Source organism: Quercus suber, unplaced genomic scaffold (genome assembly GCF_002906115.3).
Source record: "Quercus suber isolate HL8 unplaced genomic scaffold, Cork oak 2.0 scaffold_125, whole genome shotgun sequence".
NCBI classification, from domain to species: domain Eukaryota; kingdom Viridiplantae; phylum Streptophyta; class Magnoliopsida; order Fagales; family Fagaceae; genus Quercus; species Quercus suber.
This window is the reverse complement of record NW_027069589.1, coordinates 1,228,032-1,249,352: the sequence shown is the minus strand read 5'-3', so window position 1 is coordinate 1,249,352 and position 21,321 is coordinate 1,228,032. Positions and strand designations below refer to the sequence as shown.

Genomic DNA, 21,321 nt, shown 5'->3' with positions numbered 1-21,321 from the left:
CAAGCATATTCCCCTTTTTGGACCAAATTCCATGATCCAGATGAACTTGGCAAGGGGGGATATGAACTTATAGTGCAATAGAAATGCAAGTGGTTGAGTAGCTTAGGTTTTATTTATTTATTTATTTATTTATTTATTTTCCTTTTAGTGATGGAAAAGAGAGATAGTGATTTGAGGGAGAAAATAGATTTTTTTAGATCAATTTGGATAATGAATTGAGCAGATTGATGTGAATGCTCTTAAAGGCTACAATATGTTTAAATAGTAAAAGAAAACCTAAGGCTACTAGTAAAATGCCCACAAAACCCTAATTCATACTAAGTGTGTGTTTGGCAAAAATTAAAAAGCCAACTTATTTTACTATTTAGCTTATTTTTGCTACTATTCATGAGCCCCACTGCACTTTTTGGTATTATTCATGAGTCTCACTATACCATTTCAACTTACTTTTACCTTTATCTATAATATTTTTAGCAAAAATTTTTCAGTTTCAACAAAATAAGTTAATCTCAAACAGACCCTAAGTATGCGTTTGGCTCTAAATTAAAAAACCAGCTTATTTTACTATTCAGCTTATTTTTGTTACTATTCATGATCTCACTGCACTTTTTGGTACTATTCATAAGTTCCACTGTACTATTTGAGCTAACTTTTATATTTATTTCCAATACTTTAGCAAAACGTTTTCAGTTTTAGCAAAATAAAAGAATCCCAAACAGTCCATAATCACGAAATTAGGTAGCAAAATAGTAAATTTGATAAATAAAAAAAAAAAAAAAAGACAAAATTGAGATAATTGCAAAATTAAAAATGGCCATCTCTAAGAGACGTCCCAGCACAAACAAAATCTTATTCTGACTTTTAAATTAAAAGTTATAAAGAAAAAAAAAAAACTTTTTCTAAAAATGGCAAAAACACAGATTTCAAGGGCTAAACAAAAGAAATTGCTCGAAAAGCAACTTTGCTCCTAGTGTCGTTTCCCTTTATGTCACCAATTTTCATACAATTCTGTCATTGTCACTGATGATTTATACTCTTGCTTTTCTATTTCATGGATTTTTTGCATGTTGACTTATAACAGTCTCTCTATTAAAGGGAAGTCTATACTGTCTCATCTACATCAGGAAGCCAATTTAAGTTGATATCTTTTTCAGCCACCTTTACTTCAAGCTTGGTGAAGAATTCCTTAATAGGCTCCCATAACTTGGCCCTCTCATCATCACATACCACAACTTTTAACTGCTGAAGATTCATTACTGATTCTGGAAATGGATTACGCAATCTCAAGCACCCTTTCATGTTGAGCACTTCTAATTTACACAACTCACCAATGTGTTTTGGCAACTTGCTAATGCTTAGACAATCAGATATGTCAAGAATGGTTAACTTATTGAGGCATTTGATTGACTCTGGCAACTCTGACAAATCAGTACAAGACCTAAACCTTAGCACTTCTAAATTTACCAGCTTTCCAATTTCTTTTGGCAATGCAAACAACTTATGACAATTGGTGATGTTGAGTTTTTTGAGGTGGACAATATCACATAGCCCAACAGGCAATTCCTCCAAATCATTGCAATAATCAATGTTAATCTCCGACAAATTTGGCAACGCATCTGAAACTTGGATAGTACAATTCTCCAAAGCCTTACCAATATTACACATAAACAATGATATTTTCTTCAAACTCTTCAACGGAACAAGGGTCTTGCAAAGGGAAGAAATTGAAACTTTCACTAATCTGATTCTCTTTAAATTGTGTAGAGACCCCAAAAGTTGAAAATTGCTTAGCTCAGCATGAAAGAAACCATAATTAGTGACTATCAAAACCTTGAGTTCATCCATTTTATCCACAAATTCAGGTAAGGTGTAATTTTTTGTCTGAAAATTCAGAACTAAAACCTCAACTTTGGGAGCTTGAATGTTGCACCAACTCCAAGAGAACGATTCATCTGAAAAAAGAATTGTATACAGTATGACAGGCAATCAATATTTTGTAGTTTACATAGTGTATGTGTCTTTGTTAGAGAGAAAATGTGCCTACCAGTTGAAATAGATAATAAGCGAGCATTAATGAGTTGATGTTTCTGTTCTCTCCACCAATTTGGTAGATCGTTTTCACTTATGTTCATAATCAGTCTTTGTCTCTGTCCTATAGGCTCCTGGCTGCTCTGATGCAAAGCAAGCTCTCTAAGAACATCATGTTGTGTGACAAAGTCATCATTGTAATATTTGTGCACCTCACTTGCATCTTTTCTGGTGAATGGGAAAAATTAGAAGCTTAGGATGTATTCAAAAATTTCAGAGTTCACTTATGAAAAATATATGTTGTATTATTATCCAGCAAAATTAAGAATAAAATGACACAACCAAAGGTAATAAACACTATTTTTTGTTTCCAATTATTGAAATCAAATTTCTGCCAGACAAGCAGCAAAAAGATACAGACTAAGAAAAGTTGAAATCTCCCTCTTTTCATGGGCAGAGTAGTTGGAATCTCTAGGTTGGTATAAGTTTCTTTCTTTATAGCTCTTTGTAGTAATCACCTTTTCAATTGTAAGAAAAATCCTAAATTGGCCAAACTTGTTGAATAAACCATAATAAATAATATTAATTACCATTAGAAGTTAATCATAAGAGCTAGAACATGTTACAACTAGCAAATAGTAGTAATCACATGAAGAAATCACAGTGCAAGACAATCATATTATAGAAATAAAAATCCAGCATACCTTGCCAACACAAGACTAGCTAGATTCAGAGTGGTGAGTTCTTGCAGATTGGCAATGGCATGGATACCATCTTCATCTAGTTCATATAATTCTGCCCACATATCGATGAGGGCAGCAGCATAGATCCTTTGGTCTTCAGGAAATAAACCTAGGTCCATGAAACAGTCTTTGATGAAGAACTTGTCATTTGGAAATTCTAGGCTTTTTAGTAGTTGATCAACTAGCCCAATCTCAGAATTGCGAAAAAATTGACTATTAGGCCATTTCAATAGTCTACTGCGCCATTCCTCTGCACACCGCCCACGCAGTGAGCTACCAATCACTTTAAGGGCCAATGGGAACCCCCCACAGCCTCTTACTATCTGCAATTCAAGGAACCAACTAAACATAATTATTATTTGGAGGCCACGAGGGTTTTATTGGCCAAGGTTTTAATTATCTAAACAACACTAATTGTCCAGAAATATGAAAGCATGGTTTTAATGACAATTTTTTCCCCTTCTTTTCATAAGTATTGGAGATAGTTGGGTTGTTAGAAACAAAATAAGCAAAATTAAATGCATGTGTGAGTGTAATTATGGAAACATAATTTTGACAAGTATGTTTGGTATTATGCACCCATCCCAAAAAAACCAAAAAAACAAAGAATATATATCTTTAGTCATGTATACATACCTTACCCAAAAGGTAAAAGTGCAAATAAAATTAGCATATTTCATGCGCGCACGCACACACATGTATATCATAGATTGAAAAATTACCTTTTTGATATCTTTCTCTGGAATGTTAGAGCTCTCATCTTGCAGCTCTGCTGAGTGGCAAAACAGAGTCATTGCATCTTTCTTATTTAGCGGTTTTAAGTTATATCTAAAATTTTTAAATCTTGGAAAAGCAATTCTTGAAGTGGCGATAATCTTGTAATTTGGAATATTAAACTCAAACTTTTCAGGAAGGGATTCCTGCCAAACATCATCCAGGATCAACAATATAGGATCAGGTCCAATGTTTTCCAGCAACTGCAGCAATTGGTCGATTGCATTTTCTTCACTTTGAATTTCAAATTTCGGCTGCAAACCCTTATGACTAAATAGGTTTTGTACAATGACCTTCACGTTGGGAGTTTTTGAAACTGTGACAAAGAGAATATTTTCCTTAAATGTGCCTATCCAAACACAATTTAGCTAGAAAGCTGCTATGGAAGCACAATTCATATCTCATAACATTACACAGAAACACACATAATGTCCAAGTCATATGAACATAATTTCCAATCTCAATCCCAGCAAAAAGTAATTTTGTGAGAAAAGCCATCAATTATGAAGATATGAGACTTGTTAATTTTTTTAAGCATCTTCTAATATGACTTGTTAATTAAAAATGTAACAAAAAGTATAAATTTAGATATAAATTAATAGGATGGTGGAAAAGAATAAATGCAGATGACCCTGAGTACTTTGTTGAAATCTATAGCCAACCCCAAAATTTTGTGTTTTAGGCTGGGCTGTTGTTGTTGTTGTATCTCTTTTCTTTTACTGCTTTTCTAAGAGAAAATATCCTTAAGTATGAAATATGCCAAAAACACAGCTATGATGATTGAAAGTGCCAAAACAAAAGAATGAACATTATTAACATCTTACCTAATGAGACAAAGAACTTTTTTTTTTTTTTCCAAACAGAAGTTCAATTTCACTTTGCAGAAACTCAAAATTTCATGTGTGAATGCAATCCCATTATTCCAATTCCAAATATAACCAAACATATAACATTCAGTCAATCGGTAGATTCATATCAGTATTCAAAAAAATGAAAAAAATTCTGTATGTATTTTGTTGTTGGTACTCCCTAGCGGTTTACTATGAAAGGATTTACATACTAGCACCATAAATAACTTCAACAATATGGAGACAATACTTGGAAGTACCTTTGATTTGCTCATCCTGACAGAGCATTTCCACCAACTTGGTTTTCCCACATCCTCCAGGAGCAGTCAATAGAAGCAGCCGCACCTTCTCCTTCAATAGCAGCGTCTTCAGCTCCCTTATTGTCATATCCAACCCAACTGTAAACTCCGTGCGTTCACGAACCGCGCACGATACGGGCCTTGGTATCTCCCTGTTCATCAATATCTTCAGCATACGAGTCATATTTTGACTATTTTCCAAAGTCATTAACCCATTCCTTGCGCACTGTGCTATCAAATCAAGCCAACAGTACCTGATGATTTCGTCGTCCAAATCTTTAAGTTTGGAAGAGTATTTGAATTTGAAAACGTAGTTCCACCACCGGACTGTCAAGCACTTGCGAACCAGCTTCACTCCTTCTTCCATATGTTCCTTCAATCTCTTTGTTTCCCTTTCTGGGAGATCAAGCTTTTCGCTTAATTCTACCATTTGGTCAACCATTGGCGCCAAACGATCTAACGTGGATTGGAGGCGTTCAAGAATGGGTTTGAACTGACAGACTTTGCTTACCGTATCCTTAACTGTTTCGCGTAACGACGTAAAGACCTGTCCAAATGCTACCCCAAGAAGAGGCCCTGCAACGATCAGAGCCATAACTTTGCTGCCTCTTCTTCTTCTTCTTCTTTTTTCTTTAGGACGATGAATGAGAATTTTATTCAAACAAATGAAAAGAGTGCAAAAAACAGTACAAGTAAACTAAAGTAGAAGCGAACTTGATACTAGAATAACTACAAAGACGGAAACCAGTTGAGATCTCAAACCCTTCAATTTCTTCTCAGTTTCTTTGTGCTGATAATCAGTAAACGTAACAGAAAATACAAAATATATAAAAGTAAGCCCCTCAATAGCTTCTTTCGTGGAAAAGAATGAATCCAATGACGACAATAAGACAAATAATAATAATAAAAATAAAGCAATAAATGTGTATTGTGTTTGTGTACCACGATTAGGTCCACGAACCAGGAAGGAAGTTTCTAATTCCGCGTATTATTTAGCGCATGATCTTAACTTATTGCAGATTGACTTGACTGACACCATTGACTGTGAAAGCTCCTTTGCAGGTTTTTATTGAGGGGAGAGAGAGGGAATATATTGCAAAGTATCTAACAAATTTTTTTTTTTGGTAAACAGACGATTTCATTAAACAACTAGACAATTACAAAAGGTTCAGTGCACATCCTATTAAAATATACATCATTCAAATCATCCTCAAAAGCATTGCAAATGTCCACAGGTGGACTAAGAAATGAAATAAAATCGCTTTCCTGAGCAGCACCCATTCTAGCAAGCAAATTGGCACACCTGTTGGCTTGTCGGTAGCAATGTTTAAACTGGATTTGCTGGAAGCTCGCTGCCAGGTGTCTGCAATCATCCAATAAGGGAGAGACAACGTTATTTACATAAGCATTGTTGGTCAAGACTTCCACCACGGCTTGAGCATCCAATTCAACAACAAGTGCTTCAATGTTTAAATTGCAGCAAAGAAGAAGACCCTCTCGCAGCCCCCATAATTCAGCTGTGAAGCTATTTGCTGAACCAATATGTCTAGTAAAACCCGCAATCCACTCCCCCTGATCATCCCTTACTATGCCACCACAACCAGCTCTATCCGCCCCTCCCAACCATGAACCATCAGTATTAAGTTTTTTCCAACCCAAAGAAGGCCTTTCCCATCTAAGACTCCTATTGATTTTCCGATTCGAGCTCCTTGGAGAGTGAACACAGTATATAAATTCCAAGACTTGATTCATAATATCCTTTGACAAGTTTTGGTTCACCCTTTTCCCCTTAAAAACAGCCATATTCTGATTTAACCATATGCACCACACAGCAAAAGAAAAGATAATTCTCCAAGGAGGTTTACCTTGGTCACGGCTACAATTAACTTTCCCATTAAGGATGATCCATTCTTAGAGATTACTCATCCAAAAATCCTGATTATATATTTTCACACCTAGCTGCATCCAAACTCCTTTGACCCAAGCACAATCTCTAATGGCATGAATGATTGATTCAGGTTCTCTATGGCAAATTGGGCATAATTCATCAACTTCCACCCCTCTCCTAGCCAGGCAACTCATTACACCTATGCTGTTATGCTGGCATCTCCGTAGGAAAGTCTTGATCTTAGGCAGCGTTTCAAGCTTCCAAATCCACCCAGAACTGATAAGAGGAACGGCTTCCTCCGCCGTGGCAATAGAGTAGGCACTCTTAAGGTCAAAAGTACCCCTCAGGTTACCTGACCATGCTAGCTTATCCTGCCCCCTACTCGCAATAGGAATGGGAATGGCTTGGATTATGGACTTGACCTTGAAAGGGAGATCGAAAGGAATCCGCCCCCAATCCCAACTAAAATCTGAAAGTATCTCACATACCTTCCATTGATCGGCTCCTTGGGTTAATGGGCCTTGTATCATACAGCGGAGAGGCCCTTTACCTGTCCAATTATCCCACCAAAAACGGAGATTACTATCCCTTCCAATTGTCCACATGCTGCCCTCATTGAAAGTACCCTTCCCTTTCTTAACTGCTTTCCAAATCTGCGAACAATCTGCGAACAAGGCAACTTATCCGCATTGGCTGAATTGATCCTCCTCTGGCTGCAGTATTTATATCTTAAAACTCGAGCCCATAATGCTTCTTTTTCAACATTCAACCTCCAATTAAGCTTGGCCAGTAAGGCGGTGTTTCTGCCCTTAGCAGATTGCAAACCAAGGCCGCCTTCCTCCTTTGGTTTTGTTACCTTTTGCCACCCAACCCAGTGAATTTTCTTGGATGACTCCGTCGACCCCCAAAGAAAATTTATATTCACCCGATCAACCCCCTCTAGAATTCTATTCGGGATGTATGTGCATTGCATGACATATGCTGGAATAGCCGCTGAAGAAGCTTGAATAAGGACTGTTCGACCAGCCAAGGAGAGCAAGTTAGCTTTCCAACCCGCTAACTTGTTCTTCACCCTATCAAGAATATAATTAAAATCTTGTGTAGAAGAACCAGGGTGCTTAATAGGAAAGCCAAGGTACTTGCCAAGAGACGGAGTTGAGGCAAATCCAAGGATATCACAGAACGACTCCCTCGAGTCCCTATCCACATTTGGCGAGAAATAAACTCTAGACTTGGCAACACTCACTGACTGGCCAGAGGCATTGCAAAAAACATCAAGGACATCCCTCACAGCCAAGCAATTGATGTGGTCAGCTTTGGCGAATAAGACCAAATCATCTGCAAAAAATAGATGTGAAAAAGTCGGTCCGCCACACGAAGCCTTCACAGGCTGCCAAAGATTAGCATTACATTTCTCTTCAATGAGTTGTCCTAAAAATTCCATGCAAAGAATGAATAAATACGGAGATAATGGATCTCCCTGCCTTATGCCTCTCGAAGGATAGATCGGGTCAAGAGCTTCTCCATTAAATAAAATAGAAGTCAAAACCGTGGATATGCAACTCATAATAATGTCAATCAAATCAGCCAGCAAATTTACCCTAATGAGCATATCTCTTAAGAAACTCCATTCCAGTTTGTCATATGCCTTCTCAAGATCAATCTTAATGGCCATGTACCCCGCCTTCCCTCTCTTTCTACTGAGAGTGTGAATGATTTCCTGCACTATAATCACATTATCAATGCCTTTCCTTCCCGGAACAAAAGCTGTTTGGAGGGGAGAAACAAGCTTGTCCAAGAAAGGTCTAAGTCTAGCAACAATAATCTTTGTAATGATCTTATATACGGTGTTGCACAAACTAATGGGCCTATAGTTATTCAAACTCTCAGGGCTTTGTATCTTAGGAATTAGAGCAATAAGAGTACTATTCAAGTATTCTGGTACAACCTTTTCCACAAACACCTTCTTTACTACATCAACCACTGAGTTACCCACAATCAACCAAAATCTCTGGAAAAAATCAGCATGCAGCCCATCCGGTCCCGGTGCTTTGAAAGCTTTGAGAGACCATAGGGCAGATTTTATCTCTTCCTCCGATGCAACCCCACCAATACTCTCCCTCTCCTCATTCGTTAAGCTAGCCGGCCATTGAGATACATCGGGAGCAGCCCTAGAGCCCGAAGCAAAAGAAGAGGTATAAATATCATTGAAACCGCTTCTAACAACCTCCTTTATAGTACTCTCCTCATGAACCCACTCCCCCATAGAATTCTTGATAGCTAAGATCTGGTTCCTTTTCCTTTGAACAAGTGTGGACACATGGTAAAAATTTGTGTTACGATCACCTTGGATCATCCAATTAACACGGGACTTTAAAGCCCACAGCTCTTCTTCTTGGCTCAAAACTCTGTCTAGCTCCTTAAGGAGCTCATTCTCCAAATTTACAAGGAAAGCAGACGGTCTCACAGATAATGCCCGTTGAATCCCATTGATCCTAGCCATAATATTCTTTTTTCTAGTAAAAATATTGCCAAAATGAGAGACATTCCACCTAATTGCCGCCTGGGTAAATTTGCTAACTGCCTCTTCTAGAGCGGGTGAATCACTCCACGCTCTTGACACAATAGAGGGGAAAGAAGGTTCAGACAGCCAGCAAGTCTGGAATCTAAAAGGCCTTTTTTTTCCCCTATTAATAGTCGGTTGCATCTCCAAAAGAATGGGGTAGTGGTCGGAATGGCATCTAGTAAGATAGACCACCCAAGCTTCCGGGTACAATAAACACCAATTGGGGTTAACAAAAACCCTGTCTATTCTTTCTTGAATTAGTGCTTGAATTTCTCTTCTATTAGTCCAAGTAAATCGGGGACCCAAAAACCCCATATCAATCATATTGCATTTATCCAGACACTCCTTAAATAACAGTGATCTACTGACACTCACTACTCTTCCCCCAAATTTATCTTCCTCCGACAAAGGCTCATTAAAATCACCCGCCACAACCCATGGCAAATTATGTAACTCAGCAGTTTTAATAAGGTTATTCCATAAAATATGCCTTTCAGCAGTTCTAAGGCTAGCATACACAGCAGTAAAAAGCCAGCTAGAGTTAGCATTTCGTACCTTAACTGTAGCATGAATTTTCTGTTCAGTGTTAGCCAGCGGAGTAACATCCACCCTATCTGAATCCCATAGCATCTAGAGTCCACCCGCATACCCAATGGTGTTCGTATGCACTGAACCATCAAACGGCAATCTGTCGATGATCCCTTTTGCCCTGTCACCCCCAACTCGGGTCTCCATAATTACCAATATCGCTGGATTATAATTCCGAACCAGCTCGCCAACATGTTTTTGAAAGGAAGGCTTTAAAGCCCCTCAACAATTCCAGACTATAATATTCATGATTAAAAATGGACTAGGAAGAAAAAACAACACTCACAGGTCAGCAACAACCTTACCTTCTCCTTCAAAGTCCATTCTATCTGCTCCCACAACGCCAGCATCATCCCTCATTCCATCTCTTAAGCAGCCACTAGAGGATTGCCCAGTATAGCTAATTAAAAGATTTGTATCGCTGTTGCCATGGGTCTGGACCCCAATCAGTTCATGGTGCTCGGAATTAGTACTAACATCTTCAACTCGGCTAAGCACTCCGATGGATTCACTCTGCATGGTGTCGGAATCGCTGAGCTCCGTTTTAGAGAAGCCCATACCAGACCGCCCCTGCTTCAACTCGGATATAGAACGGCGATCTCTCCCTTCAACCTTAAAACCCGCTTCCAAGCATGTCGCGGCTGTGAACTGGAAGTCCGATGATGTCCGTGACTGCTGGTTGCCATCACCGATTTGAGCAATTTGGTCTTGAGATTGGTGATTCAGTGAGAGTATTTTTTCCTCAGCTGCTCTAACAGCGCAAGGTGAGTTAACTTTGAAAGCCCTAGCACGCGCAAGCTCTTTTTTCCCCTTAACTGAGTCACTTTGGTTAGGTGTACTCCGGTTGGGCTTGGGCACTTGCTTATCTTTTCCAAACCCAGTCTGGCCCATAACCTTCTCCACACCCACATTAACTAGGCTTCCCACAACCTCCTTCTTATCCCATGAATTTGACATCTTCCCTAGCCGCTGCAAAGAATTAGCCAACAGTGGCCCATTTATATCTCTAGTGGCCGAAAGTCTGCACTTCACTTCCTTCCCAAGCCCAGCATTATGACTGGGTTGTACATTACCCACGTCATTTGTACTCCCACTCCCATTCAACACAGGACCACTCCATGGCTGATTATGCACCTGAACCATGGGGGACCCACCAGCTGCCTGTTTCCTTGTCCCATTACGCTTACGAGCCACCACAACCCACGGGCCGTACGTACTCTCTGATGCCTCCTCATTCACACTCCCATTCACACTCTCATTGATGCCTTGTCCTATCTTGGCTTTGTCAGGTGCATGCTTCTCACATGGAGAGGAAGGCACGCTCCCTTCAGGCATCCTCTCCGATGAGTCATGTCGGATAGTGTATGGGCAAATGTTCTTCTGATGCCCCACTCTACCGCACCCAAAACACAGTTTTTGAATACCCTCATAGCAGACGGGTTGCTCAAATTTCCCTATCAGTATTGCCGTGACCAAAGGTTTATTGACGACTATCTGTACACAAAGTCGAGCAAACTTCCCTTTGGTTTCAGTGGCAGTATGCGTGTCTACTCTTAGAACATTGCCAATCGACTTACCAATCTGATGCAGAGCTTTTGCATTGTAGTACTCAATAAGTAGCTCATTCAATCTAATCCATACTGCCATCGAGGATACATTAGCCGTCGCCAGATGGAAGTTCGGCTCCCACGGTCTAATGGATAAAAAGTGCCCTCCAATAAACCATGGCCCCTTCCTAAGGATATTCTCGTAGTCCTCCTTGAGCGATAGTCTAGTGAGAAAAAATCCATGTCCTAGTCCTACACAGTCAAGTCTCCCAGCAGGCTTCCACATAGCTAGGAGCTTATTGTGTATGAAGTTAAAACCCACAGGCCTACCGTAGACCTTCACAATGAGCGCACGAGTCCAAGGGCTACGCATCTCATGCTTGAGATCCTTAGAAAATTTCACTGCCACCAGACCTTCTCGAAGAGCTTCCACCTCATCATCTGATTCAATATCGTCCTTCATAAGGTCTTCAAAGCTAAACGCTTGGGTGTAGGCACCCGGGACTTCACCCATCAGTCTATCCTTAAAAGTCATGGATTGGTTCCAACGGCCATTGCTACGTCTTGGTGACGAGGAAGATGTGTCCATTCCTTCTTGGAAACCTGCATGGCCAACATTTTTCACCTTTTTGTTGCTACGTGCTAGTTCCTCTTGCTCTTCCGTTGAGAGAATGAGAGAGCGAGAGCTTTCAGTAGAGAGCATTTTAAGAAAAGGTGATCAGTATCTAACAAATTTCATTGCATACAAACATACCCACAGGCCACAAGCCACTGCGTTTTTTTTTTCTTCTTTGTCAGTGAATAGCGAGTTGCCAAAAATGGGCTAGGCCCAAAATAAAGAAGAAGAAAAAAAATCTGGCTATCCCCGTGGACGTGAAAGACTGGGTTAGTGTTTGGTTGGGCCACTCTTTTTCTCACAACCCAGTTTCAATTTTCGCTTTTTTTATTTTTTTTTGGTTTATTTTTTTATTTACAGTCGTTCGCTTAACTAAATTCACCGACAACCCTCTGCTTCAAGGATGTACTCGAAAGTCGGACCTCATACATGATACAAATTTACGTAAAGTTTATCCCCACGCCAAAAGTGTCCGGGGATTTCATTGATAATCGTTTCCCTGATATCCATGTCAATTGTAAGGATATTGCGGATGCCTAGAATATGTTTGATGAAATGGGTGAACAAGGTTTTGTTCTTGGAACACAATGATTTTTGGCTATGCAAATGTGGGGAAGCTTAAAGAGCCTAGAAAGTTGGTTGATGAAATGCTGCAAAGAGATAATTTTTTGTGGATGGCAATGATATCATGGTGTGTTCACCATGACTGGCCTAAAGAGGCTTTGGAATTTTACAAAATGAGGTTAAGACATTGGAATTCAAAATTGAGTAGGTTCACTGTATCTAGTGCTCTTCCTGCTTCAGATTCGTGAATATATAATGTGGAATGGATTGGATTTAGATAAGGTGGTTTGGAGTGTTTGTCAGACATGTATGAGAATTGAAGGAGTATAGAGGAGGCTAGGCAAATTTTTGACAAGATGGTGGATAGGGATGTTGTGTCTTGGACAGCAGTAATAGATGGATACTTGGAGGATGGGACTATGGAAGAGGGATTTGCTTTGTTCTTGGTGTTGATGAGATTGGTGATTAGGCCTAGTGATTTCACGTTTACTGGGGTTTTAAATGCCTGTGCTGATCATGTTGCAGAGGACCTGGGCGAGCAAGTTCATGGCTACATGACACGGATAGGGTTTGATCCCCTTTCATTTGCAGCAAGTGCTCTTGTTCATATGTATTCAAAGTGTGAGACCATTCAAAATGCAAAAAGGGCCTTTAAATGGATGCCTCGACCAGATTTAGTTTCATGGACTTCCCTGATTGTTGCAAAATGCTCAAAATGGTCAACTAAATGAGGCTCTTAAGTTCTTTGTTCTTCTCAATCCAGGAGCCCAGCATGGCCACATTACTTTAGTTGTAGTTCTTTCTGCTTGTATCCTTGCTTGATTACTTTGATAAAGTACTTGGACAGGATATTTCCACTTGATAAAGGAAAAGGCTGGATTAACGCATATAACAGATCGTTATGCTTGTACCGCTGAGAATATTATTAACCAAATACCCATGAAACCTGATAAGATCTTATTGGCTTCCCTACTTGGTGGTTGTAGAATCATGGAAACTTTGAATTGGTAAGCATGTAGCAGAAGCATTATTTAAGATAAAACCTGAGAATCAAGCTTCTTATATGCCCTGGCTGCTGCTCGTATGTAGGGTTAGGTGGCAAAGGTTAGAAAGGCTATTGATGACAAAGGGGTGATAAAGAAACTGGGTTTAAGTTTGATTGAGATTTAAAGAGAGGTTCATGTATACCTGTGGTGGAAAATTATGCTACTGCTCATATGTGCAGGCTTCTCGCTCCTACCACAGTGAAAAGTGGGTTTAAGTTTGATTGAGATTTAAAGAGAGGTTCATGTATACCTGTGGTGGAAAATTATGCTACTGCTCATATGTGCAGGCTTCTCGCTCCTACCACAGTGAAAAGTTCGCAGTTGCATTTGGAATCATTTCAACTCCACCAGGAACAACAATCAAGCTTTTAAACAATTTAAGAACTCGTGTTGATTGCCACAGTGACATTAAATTTATTTCATAAATTGTTCAAAGAAAAATAATAGAAAGGGATTCAAATTGGTTCCATTCTTTTAAGGATGGAAGTTGTTCATGTGGAGACCATTGGTAATTCAAGCCACCTAAAGATCTAAGGCATGTTTCTACATGATGTCAGAAACATAAGTGGAATAATGTTCCTCTGATATGTGCATTTTCTACAAATCTTTCTGGATTCATTTCTTGGAGTGTCTGTGATATATGACTATTCCTTTTTTCCCTTATAAGACTTGGTGCTGCTTCCTGAGACTGTTGGGAGTTGTCCAATGGTGGATCAACAAGTATTTAGAGAGAGAGAGAGAGAGAGAGAGAGAGAAGAGGGGGGGGGGGGGAGAAGAGTAATTGCACTTTATCTTACCTGTTCTTGTGTTCATGTTGATAATTGATTGGTTGCACAAATTACTGGAGAATATAAATTTTTCTAATGTTGTTCTTCTTTTGCTTCGACAGTTAGCTAGAGGTGTGCTTGAAGAACTCGTGCAAGCATCAGCATTCTTTCTTGATAATTATCCCGCTTGCATTAAGTAGCTTTTGTTTTCACTTTATTTAGTATTATTACAGTTCTTGTTAAAACTATTGTCATGCTTCTATTGAATACTATTTAGCTATGGAAGCCTGGCATGTATATTGCTTGGGATTTTACACTAAACCTTAAAGAGTGCCTTCAAAATCTTGGTCGCTATCCCAAGATTTCCACTTCTAGAACCTGGGTGTCAAAATGCTTATCAATTTTTCCGTGAACGTTTTATCTCTATAAGACCACAGTGCAAATGAAATACAGCTCCCTAATGGCTAAAATGCACTGCCACACTATCGCATGCAAATGCAAGCAAACCCTATAGCCCAGCTTTGATGGACTTCCATTTTCCAGTTTCCACAAGGAGATAATAATTGATAACCAAATTAACCTTTTGTTCATCAAGGCCTTGGGTGAGGCCATTTGATATAAGAAGTAAGAACCATTTGAACCATCTTTAGACTCTTTTATTATCTCTTCTCTGTATTCTAGTTTGTGAGTCCCTTGAATGGTAGTAACTACATTATGCAACATGCTAGCATGATTTCTCGTTTGTACAAATATAATTTTCTACCCCAAATTCTATCATAATTTAACATATCTGTAACTAATCGCTTGAATTTTAGCCAGTTTGAATTGTACTGCTCTATAGCCACTAAAATATAGTTCTCCTGTCTTTACAAGAAGCTTGTTGCAATCTTGATTTATCTCTTGGATTCAAAAAAAAAAAAATTCTCTCGTTAAATTGTAGAGGAAATAGAAGCAACTGGCAATCAGTAGTGACTCTATCAGAATTCCAAATTGATTTAGCTTTCTATTTTGTATGTGCATTTGGTAGGCTTGTTAATTCGTAAGAAACTGCAATATCATGAAGAAGAACGTCTCATGAATCATGATGAAGCTTTCAGAATGTGGCTTCATTAGTTTAAAAGGCACTTGTTTACAAGCACGTTATTAATTTGTTTCAAGTACGATTACAACATCAGTCCTTTGGTTTCTTCTTGCTTTTCTTCACATTACCACCCTGGCTAAGAGAACAGATGGCAGCAAGGAGCCAAATGTAGGCTAAGTTTAGACAGTCAGAATGAGAGTCAAAGCATGGAATTAAATACAGATTTAATGGACTACTAACTAAATTGCATCTCCTGTCTCAACTATCAACTGATTATGCTGATCTAGAATATAATTTAGACTGGTGTGTTATTGTTTTTGATAACTATTGGAATATAATTGTGATATCTAGAAAACATTATAATAGAAATCATGCAAGACATTGTCTTAGTAGTTGATCTCTTATGATAGTGTGACTGTTGGATCGTTATGGTGGAAATCTAATCAGTGTTCATGAAGCATAATTACTGACCAACATCCAGTGTATTATTTTGGATGAGTTTAATCAAGTGCAAAAAGATGCTATAACTTAAAACACCTTAAAAAAAAACTAAAAAAAGAAAACAAAACCCAATAAGAGTGAATTTGCCCTACGCATGGGCCATTCTATTCTCAGGGCAAAATCAAGCCCCATTTTAGGAAATGAGATTCAACTGGTGCTCAGATAATAAAACATGATTGAAACTATAGGGTTCCCTAGGAAACAATACGATGCTAATGAAGTAACTGCACAAAAGGTCCTCTTTGATTCAAAAGCTGCACTTACAGGGTAGGGATAGAGAAAGGAGAAAAAAAAATACTAAAGATTTCACATAGTACTTGTGTTCAAAAGAGAAGTCATATTTTTTATTTTTTATTTTTTTGGTAAAAAGGATAATATATTAAGAACTACCCAAAGGAAACAACTGTTTAAGGATGAGTCCTCTCATAGTACATGCCAATATAGTCATAAAACAAAAGCAAAACAATGTCCACAGGCGGACTATCATAGATTACAAAGTCTTGCTGGATGCCTTTCAATCAATGAGAAAGTGGGCCAGATTCTATAGGATCAAACCAATGGAACCTATATACATATATACACATATATATATATAGAGAGAGAGAGAGAGAGAGGCAGTGTTCAAGAGAAACACATAATACCCAAAAAAAAAAAATTGAAATGACCCAAGGATTATGCCAAAAGAATGATCAAGCATAAGCTTACATCATTCAGGGCTTAAGCAGGATCACTAGCTTCTAAGAGATTATAATTGAAAAATGAGGCCTAATGGCAACATTCCCCAATAACCTTTCAATGCCATTAAGAATAATGATTCTCAGTGTTGACTTGTATGCATCCTCAAACACCTTGAAAATATGTACACAGGTTCTCTCATGAAGAACAATCATTGCTTCTGCTGAGACTATCTTGACTAGCAGCTACTGTTGACAATGGCATTCACAACAATTCTCCATATTTCCATTTGACATAAAATATAAACTCAAACCTAAAACATTTTCCAAGAAGAACAATTCTCATAACTCATTATTTGGGAAGCCAATTCAAGTTGATATCTTTTTCAGCCACCTCTACTTTAAGCTTGGTGAGGAATTCCTTGATAGGCTCCCATAGCCTGGCCCTTTCTTCGTCACAAACCACAAGCTCTAATTGCATAAGCTCCAAGGTTGATTCTGGCAATGAATTACGCAATCTCAAGCAACCTCTCATGTTGAGCACTTTTAAATTACACAACTCACCAATGTGTTTTGGCAACTTGCTAATGCTTAGGCAGTCAGATATGTCAAGAATGCTTAACTTATGGAGGCTTCTGATTGACTCTGGCAACTCTAACAAATCAGTACAAGACCTAAACCTTAGTACTTCCAAATTCACCAGATTTCCAATTCTTTTAGATAATGCTGACAACTTATGACAATTGGTGATGATGAGTTTCTTTAGGAGGACAATATCACACAACCCAACAGGCAATTCCAACAGATCATTGCAATAGTCAATGCGTATCTCTATTAGATTTGGCAAAGCATTTGAAAGTTGAATAGAACAATTCTCAAAAGCCTTACCAATATTACACATGAACAAGGATATTTTCTTCAAACTCTTCAATGGTACAAGGGTCTTGCAAAGGGAGGAAATTGAAACCTTCTCTAATCTAATTCTCCTAAAATTGGGTAGAGACCCGAGCAGTTGAAAATTGCTTACTTCAGCATGAAAGAAACCATAATTCGTGACTATCAAAACCTTGAGTTCATCCATTTTCTCCACAAACTCAGGTAAGGTGTAATTCTGTGTCTGAAAATTCAGAACTAAAACCTCAACTTTGGGTGCTTGAATGTTGCACCAACTCCATGAGAATGATTCATCTGCAAAAAGAATTGTATACAGTGTGATAATCACTCATTATTATGTAGTTTACATAATGTGTTAGAGAGGAAATGCACTCACCAGTTGAGATAGATAATAAGCGAGCATTGATGAGTTTCTGTTTCTTTTCCATCCACCTCTTTGGTAGATTGTTTCCACTTATGTTCAGAATCAGTCTTAGCCTTTCTTCTTCAGGCTCTTTGCTACACTGATGCATAGCAAGCTCTCTAAGAATGTCATGCAGTGTGACAAAGTCATCATTGTAATAGCTGTAGGCCTCACTTGCATCTTTCCTGGTGAATGGGCAAATTAGAAGCTTAGAACATATTCAAAATTTTCAGACTTTGCATACGAAAAACATATATTCCATTATCATTCAAAAAAAAAAAAAAAAAAAAAAAAAAAAAAAAAAAAAAAAAAAAGAATATAATGACAACCAAGGGAAATCATTTTTGTTTACAATAATCAAACCAAGGGTCTGTGAGACAAGCAACGGAGAGATATAGACTAAGAAAATTTGAAATCCCGCACATTTCATGGCCAAAGTAGTTGGAATCTCTAGTCTGGTATAAGTTTCCTTCTTTCTAGCTCTTTGAAGTAATCACCCTTCCAATGGTAAGAAAAATCCTAAATTGGCCAGACATGTCAAATAAACCATAATATTATAAATTGCCATTGGAAGTTAATTAAGCCATAAGACATGATAAAATATTTGGGCCTACGGCCGGGTATAGAGTTATAACATATTACAACTAGCAACTAGAAGTAATCACATGAAGAAATCTCACTCCAAGAAAATCATAATATAAAAATAGAAAGCCAGCATACCCTGCCATCACAAGACTAGCCAGATTTCGAGTAGTGAGTTCTTGCAAATGGGCAATGGCATTGATGCCATCTTCATCTAGTTCATATAATTCTGCCCACATGTCAATGAGGATAGCAGCAGGGATCCGTTGGTCTTCGGGAAATGAACCTAGGTCCATGAAACAATCTTTGATGATAACCTTGTCATCCGAAAATTCTAGGCTACTTTCAAGATGACCAAGCAGCTTAGCATCAGAACCGAGAAAAGATTGACCATTAGACCATTTCATTAGTCTACTTTTCCATACCACTGCATGCTCCCCACGCAGTGAGCCGCCAATTACTTGAAGGACTAGTGGGAATCCCCCACAGCCTTTTACTATCTACAATTCAAGGAACCAAATAAACTCAGTTATTGTTTGGAGGTTACAGGGGTAATTTTTGGCCAAGATTTTGGAGAAAGTTGGGTTGTTGGGGAAAAAACAAAAAACAAAAAAACCAAGCAAAGCTTAAACGTATGTGTATGTATGAAAACATAATTTTGGCAAGTATATATGGTATTATCATCTATATCCCTTACCCAAAAGGCAAATGTACAAATATATACACACCACAAATTGACAAAGTACCTTTTTGACATCTTCTTCTGGAATGTAAGAGCTCCCATCTTGTAGGGATGCTGAGTGACGAAAAAGGGTCATTGCATCAACATCATTTAGCGGTTTTAAGTGATATGTAAACTTATTAAATCTTGGAAATGCAGTTCTTGAAGTAACCAAAATCTTGTATTTTGGAATATTAAACTTAAACTTTTCGGGAAGGGATTCTGATCCAAGCCAGACGTCATCCAGGATCAACAATATAGGATTAGGTCCAATATGATTCAGCAGTTGTGGTAGCTGTTCGATTGCTTCTTCATCACTTTGAATTTGAAACTTAGGCTGACAATGCTTATAATCAAATAGTTTTTGTACAATGACCTTCACGTTGGGAGTTTTTGAAAAGTTGACAAAGAGAATATTTTCCTTATATATGCCTATCCAAAAACAGTGTAGTTAGAAAGCTGCAGTGGAGGCACATTTCATATCCATAACATCACGCACACAAACACGCATAATGGCCAAGTCATATGAATAGAATTCCCAATCCCAATCCCAGCAAAGGGCAAGAAGTGAAAATGCTACCAATTATGAAGATATGAGAATTGTATTTTTTAAGCATCTCCTAATTTGACATGTTACATGTTAATTAAGGTGGTAACAAAAGTATAACTTCAGATATAATAGAATGGTGGAAAAAAATACATACGAATGACCCTAATTACTCTGTCAAGATCCATAGCCAACCCCAAAATATTGGGACTAAGGCTCAATTGTTGTTGTTGTTGTTGTTTTATTTCTTTTCTTTTACTACTTTTCTAAGATAGAATTTCATAGTATGAAATATGCCAAAAAAACACTGCAATGACAGTTGAAAGGGCCAAAACAAAAGAATGAACATAATTAGCCACGGCATACCACATCTTACCTAATGAGACAGTTTTTTTTTTTTTTTTTTCCAAACAGTATTTCAATTTCATGTGCATAAATTCAAGTTTTCATGTGTGAATGCAATCGCATTATTCCAATTCCAATTATAACCAAACATATAATATTCAATCAGTAGATTCATATCAGGATTCAGAACTGAAATTCTATGTGTATTTTGTTGTTGGTACTCCCAAATGATAAGGATTTACATAACTTCAACAATATGCAAACAATATTCTAAAACAGGTGCCAATTATAAAGTAAAAAATTACATACACCCAAAAAGAGAGAGAGAGAGAGAGAGAGAGAGAGAGAAATGAGAGTACCCTTAATTTGGTCATCTTGACAAAGCTTTTGGACCAACGTGGTCTTCCCACATCCTCCAGGGGCAGTCAATAGAAGCAGCTGCACTTCCTCCTTCAACAGCAGAGTCTTCAACTCCATTATTGGCATTTCCAACCCAACTGTTAAATCCCGGAGTCCAGGAACCGCGCACGACGCCCTTGGTGTCTCCACGACCGAATCCACTTTCTGCAGCATACGATTCATACTTAACAAAGCCATCAACGCATTCCTCGTGCCATATACTTGCAAATCGACCTGACAGAACTTGACGATCTCCTTGTCCAACTCTTGAAGTTTGGTGGAGTAAAGGACTTTGAAGTAGTAGTTCCACCACCGGATTTTCGAGCACTTGCGAACCAGCTTCTCGCCTTTCTTCATATGTTCGATCAAGGTCTCTGTTTCCACTTTTGGGAGATCAAGTTGTTCGCTTAACTGTCTTATATCCTTGACCAATGGCGCCAAACTATCTAGCTGGGATTCGAGGCTTTTAAGAATGGGTTTGAACATAAGGGCTTTGCTTCCCACTTCCTTAACTGAGTCATGAAACACCGCAAAAACCTCTCCAAATACTGCCCCAAGAGCTGCCCCTGCTGCCATAACTTTTCTTCCCAGACTTCACTCACTCTACCCAACTATGCAAAATGCAAACTCTTTTTTTTTTAGTTTTTAAGGATGAATTAGATTTTAATATAATAATAAAAAAAGTACAAAAGACAAATAATAAAGCAATATTCGATATACACCATGAACTAGGGAGGAAGCTTCCGAGTCTTTTAAGTCTTTTAGCGCATTGACCTTGCATATTCATGTTACTAGTCAGTGGCCACCCGTGCTTCGCATGGTTTTTTATTAGATATTTAGTGTAAATTTTTTTTTTTTTTTAAAGAATACTCACTTTTTTTAACACAGAAAGTTTTAAAG

At 38.3% G+C, this 21,321-nt stretch overlaps 2 protein-coding genes and 1 pseudogene across 3 annotated transcripts; 1 reads left to right on the top strand and 2 right to left on the bottom strand.

The window, feature by feature from the left end:
• Positions 1–747: 747 nt before the first annotated feature.
• On the bottom strand, positions 748–5,520 carry LOC112040547 (probable disease resistance protein At5g66890). Of its 2 annotated transcripts, XM_065776034.1 has the most exons (6): positions 4,947–5,520; positions 4,654–4,844; positions 3,494–3,861; positions 2,733–3,094; positions 2,045–2,256; positions 748–1,952 (listed from the first exon to the last, which is right to left on the bottom strand). In XM_065776034.1, exons 1-6 carry the CDS (start codon positions 5,285–5,287, stop codon positions 1,102–1,104), a joined length of 2,325 nt encoding a protein of 774 aa, XP_065632106.1. In that variant the 5' UTR covers positions 5,288–5,520; the 3' UTR covers positions 748–1,101. The 2 variants fall into 2 exon arrangements, with proteins under 2 accessions (XP_065632106.1, XP_023929199.1); XM_024073431.2 differs by having other exon boundaries at positions 4,654–5,520.
• Positions 5,521–12,440: 6,920 nt separating this feature from the next.
• On the top strand, positions 12,441–14,019 carry LOC112040535 (pentatricopeptide repeat-containing protein At4g37170-like; annotated as a pseudogene).
• A 2,154-nt stretch (positions 14,020–16,173) lies between these two features.
• On the bottom strand, positions 16,174–21,065 carry LOC112040544 (probable disease resistance protein At5g66900). Its single transcript, XM_065776033.1, has 5 exons — positions 20,382–21,065; positions 19,156–19,562; positions 18,548–18,909; positions 17,801–18,012; positions 16,174–17,718 (listed from the first exon to the last, which is right to left on the bottom strand). The coding sequence occupies exons 1-5, from the start codon at positions 20,995–20,997 to the stop codon at positions 16,883–16,885; spliced, it is 2,433 nt and encodes an 810-aa protein (XP_065632105.1). The 5' UTR covers positions 20,998–21,065; the 3' UTR covers positions 16,174–16,882.
• Positions 21,066–21,321: the final 256 nt, after the last annotated feature.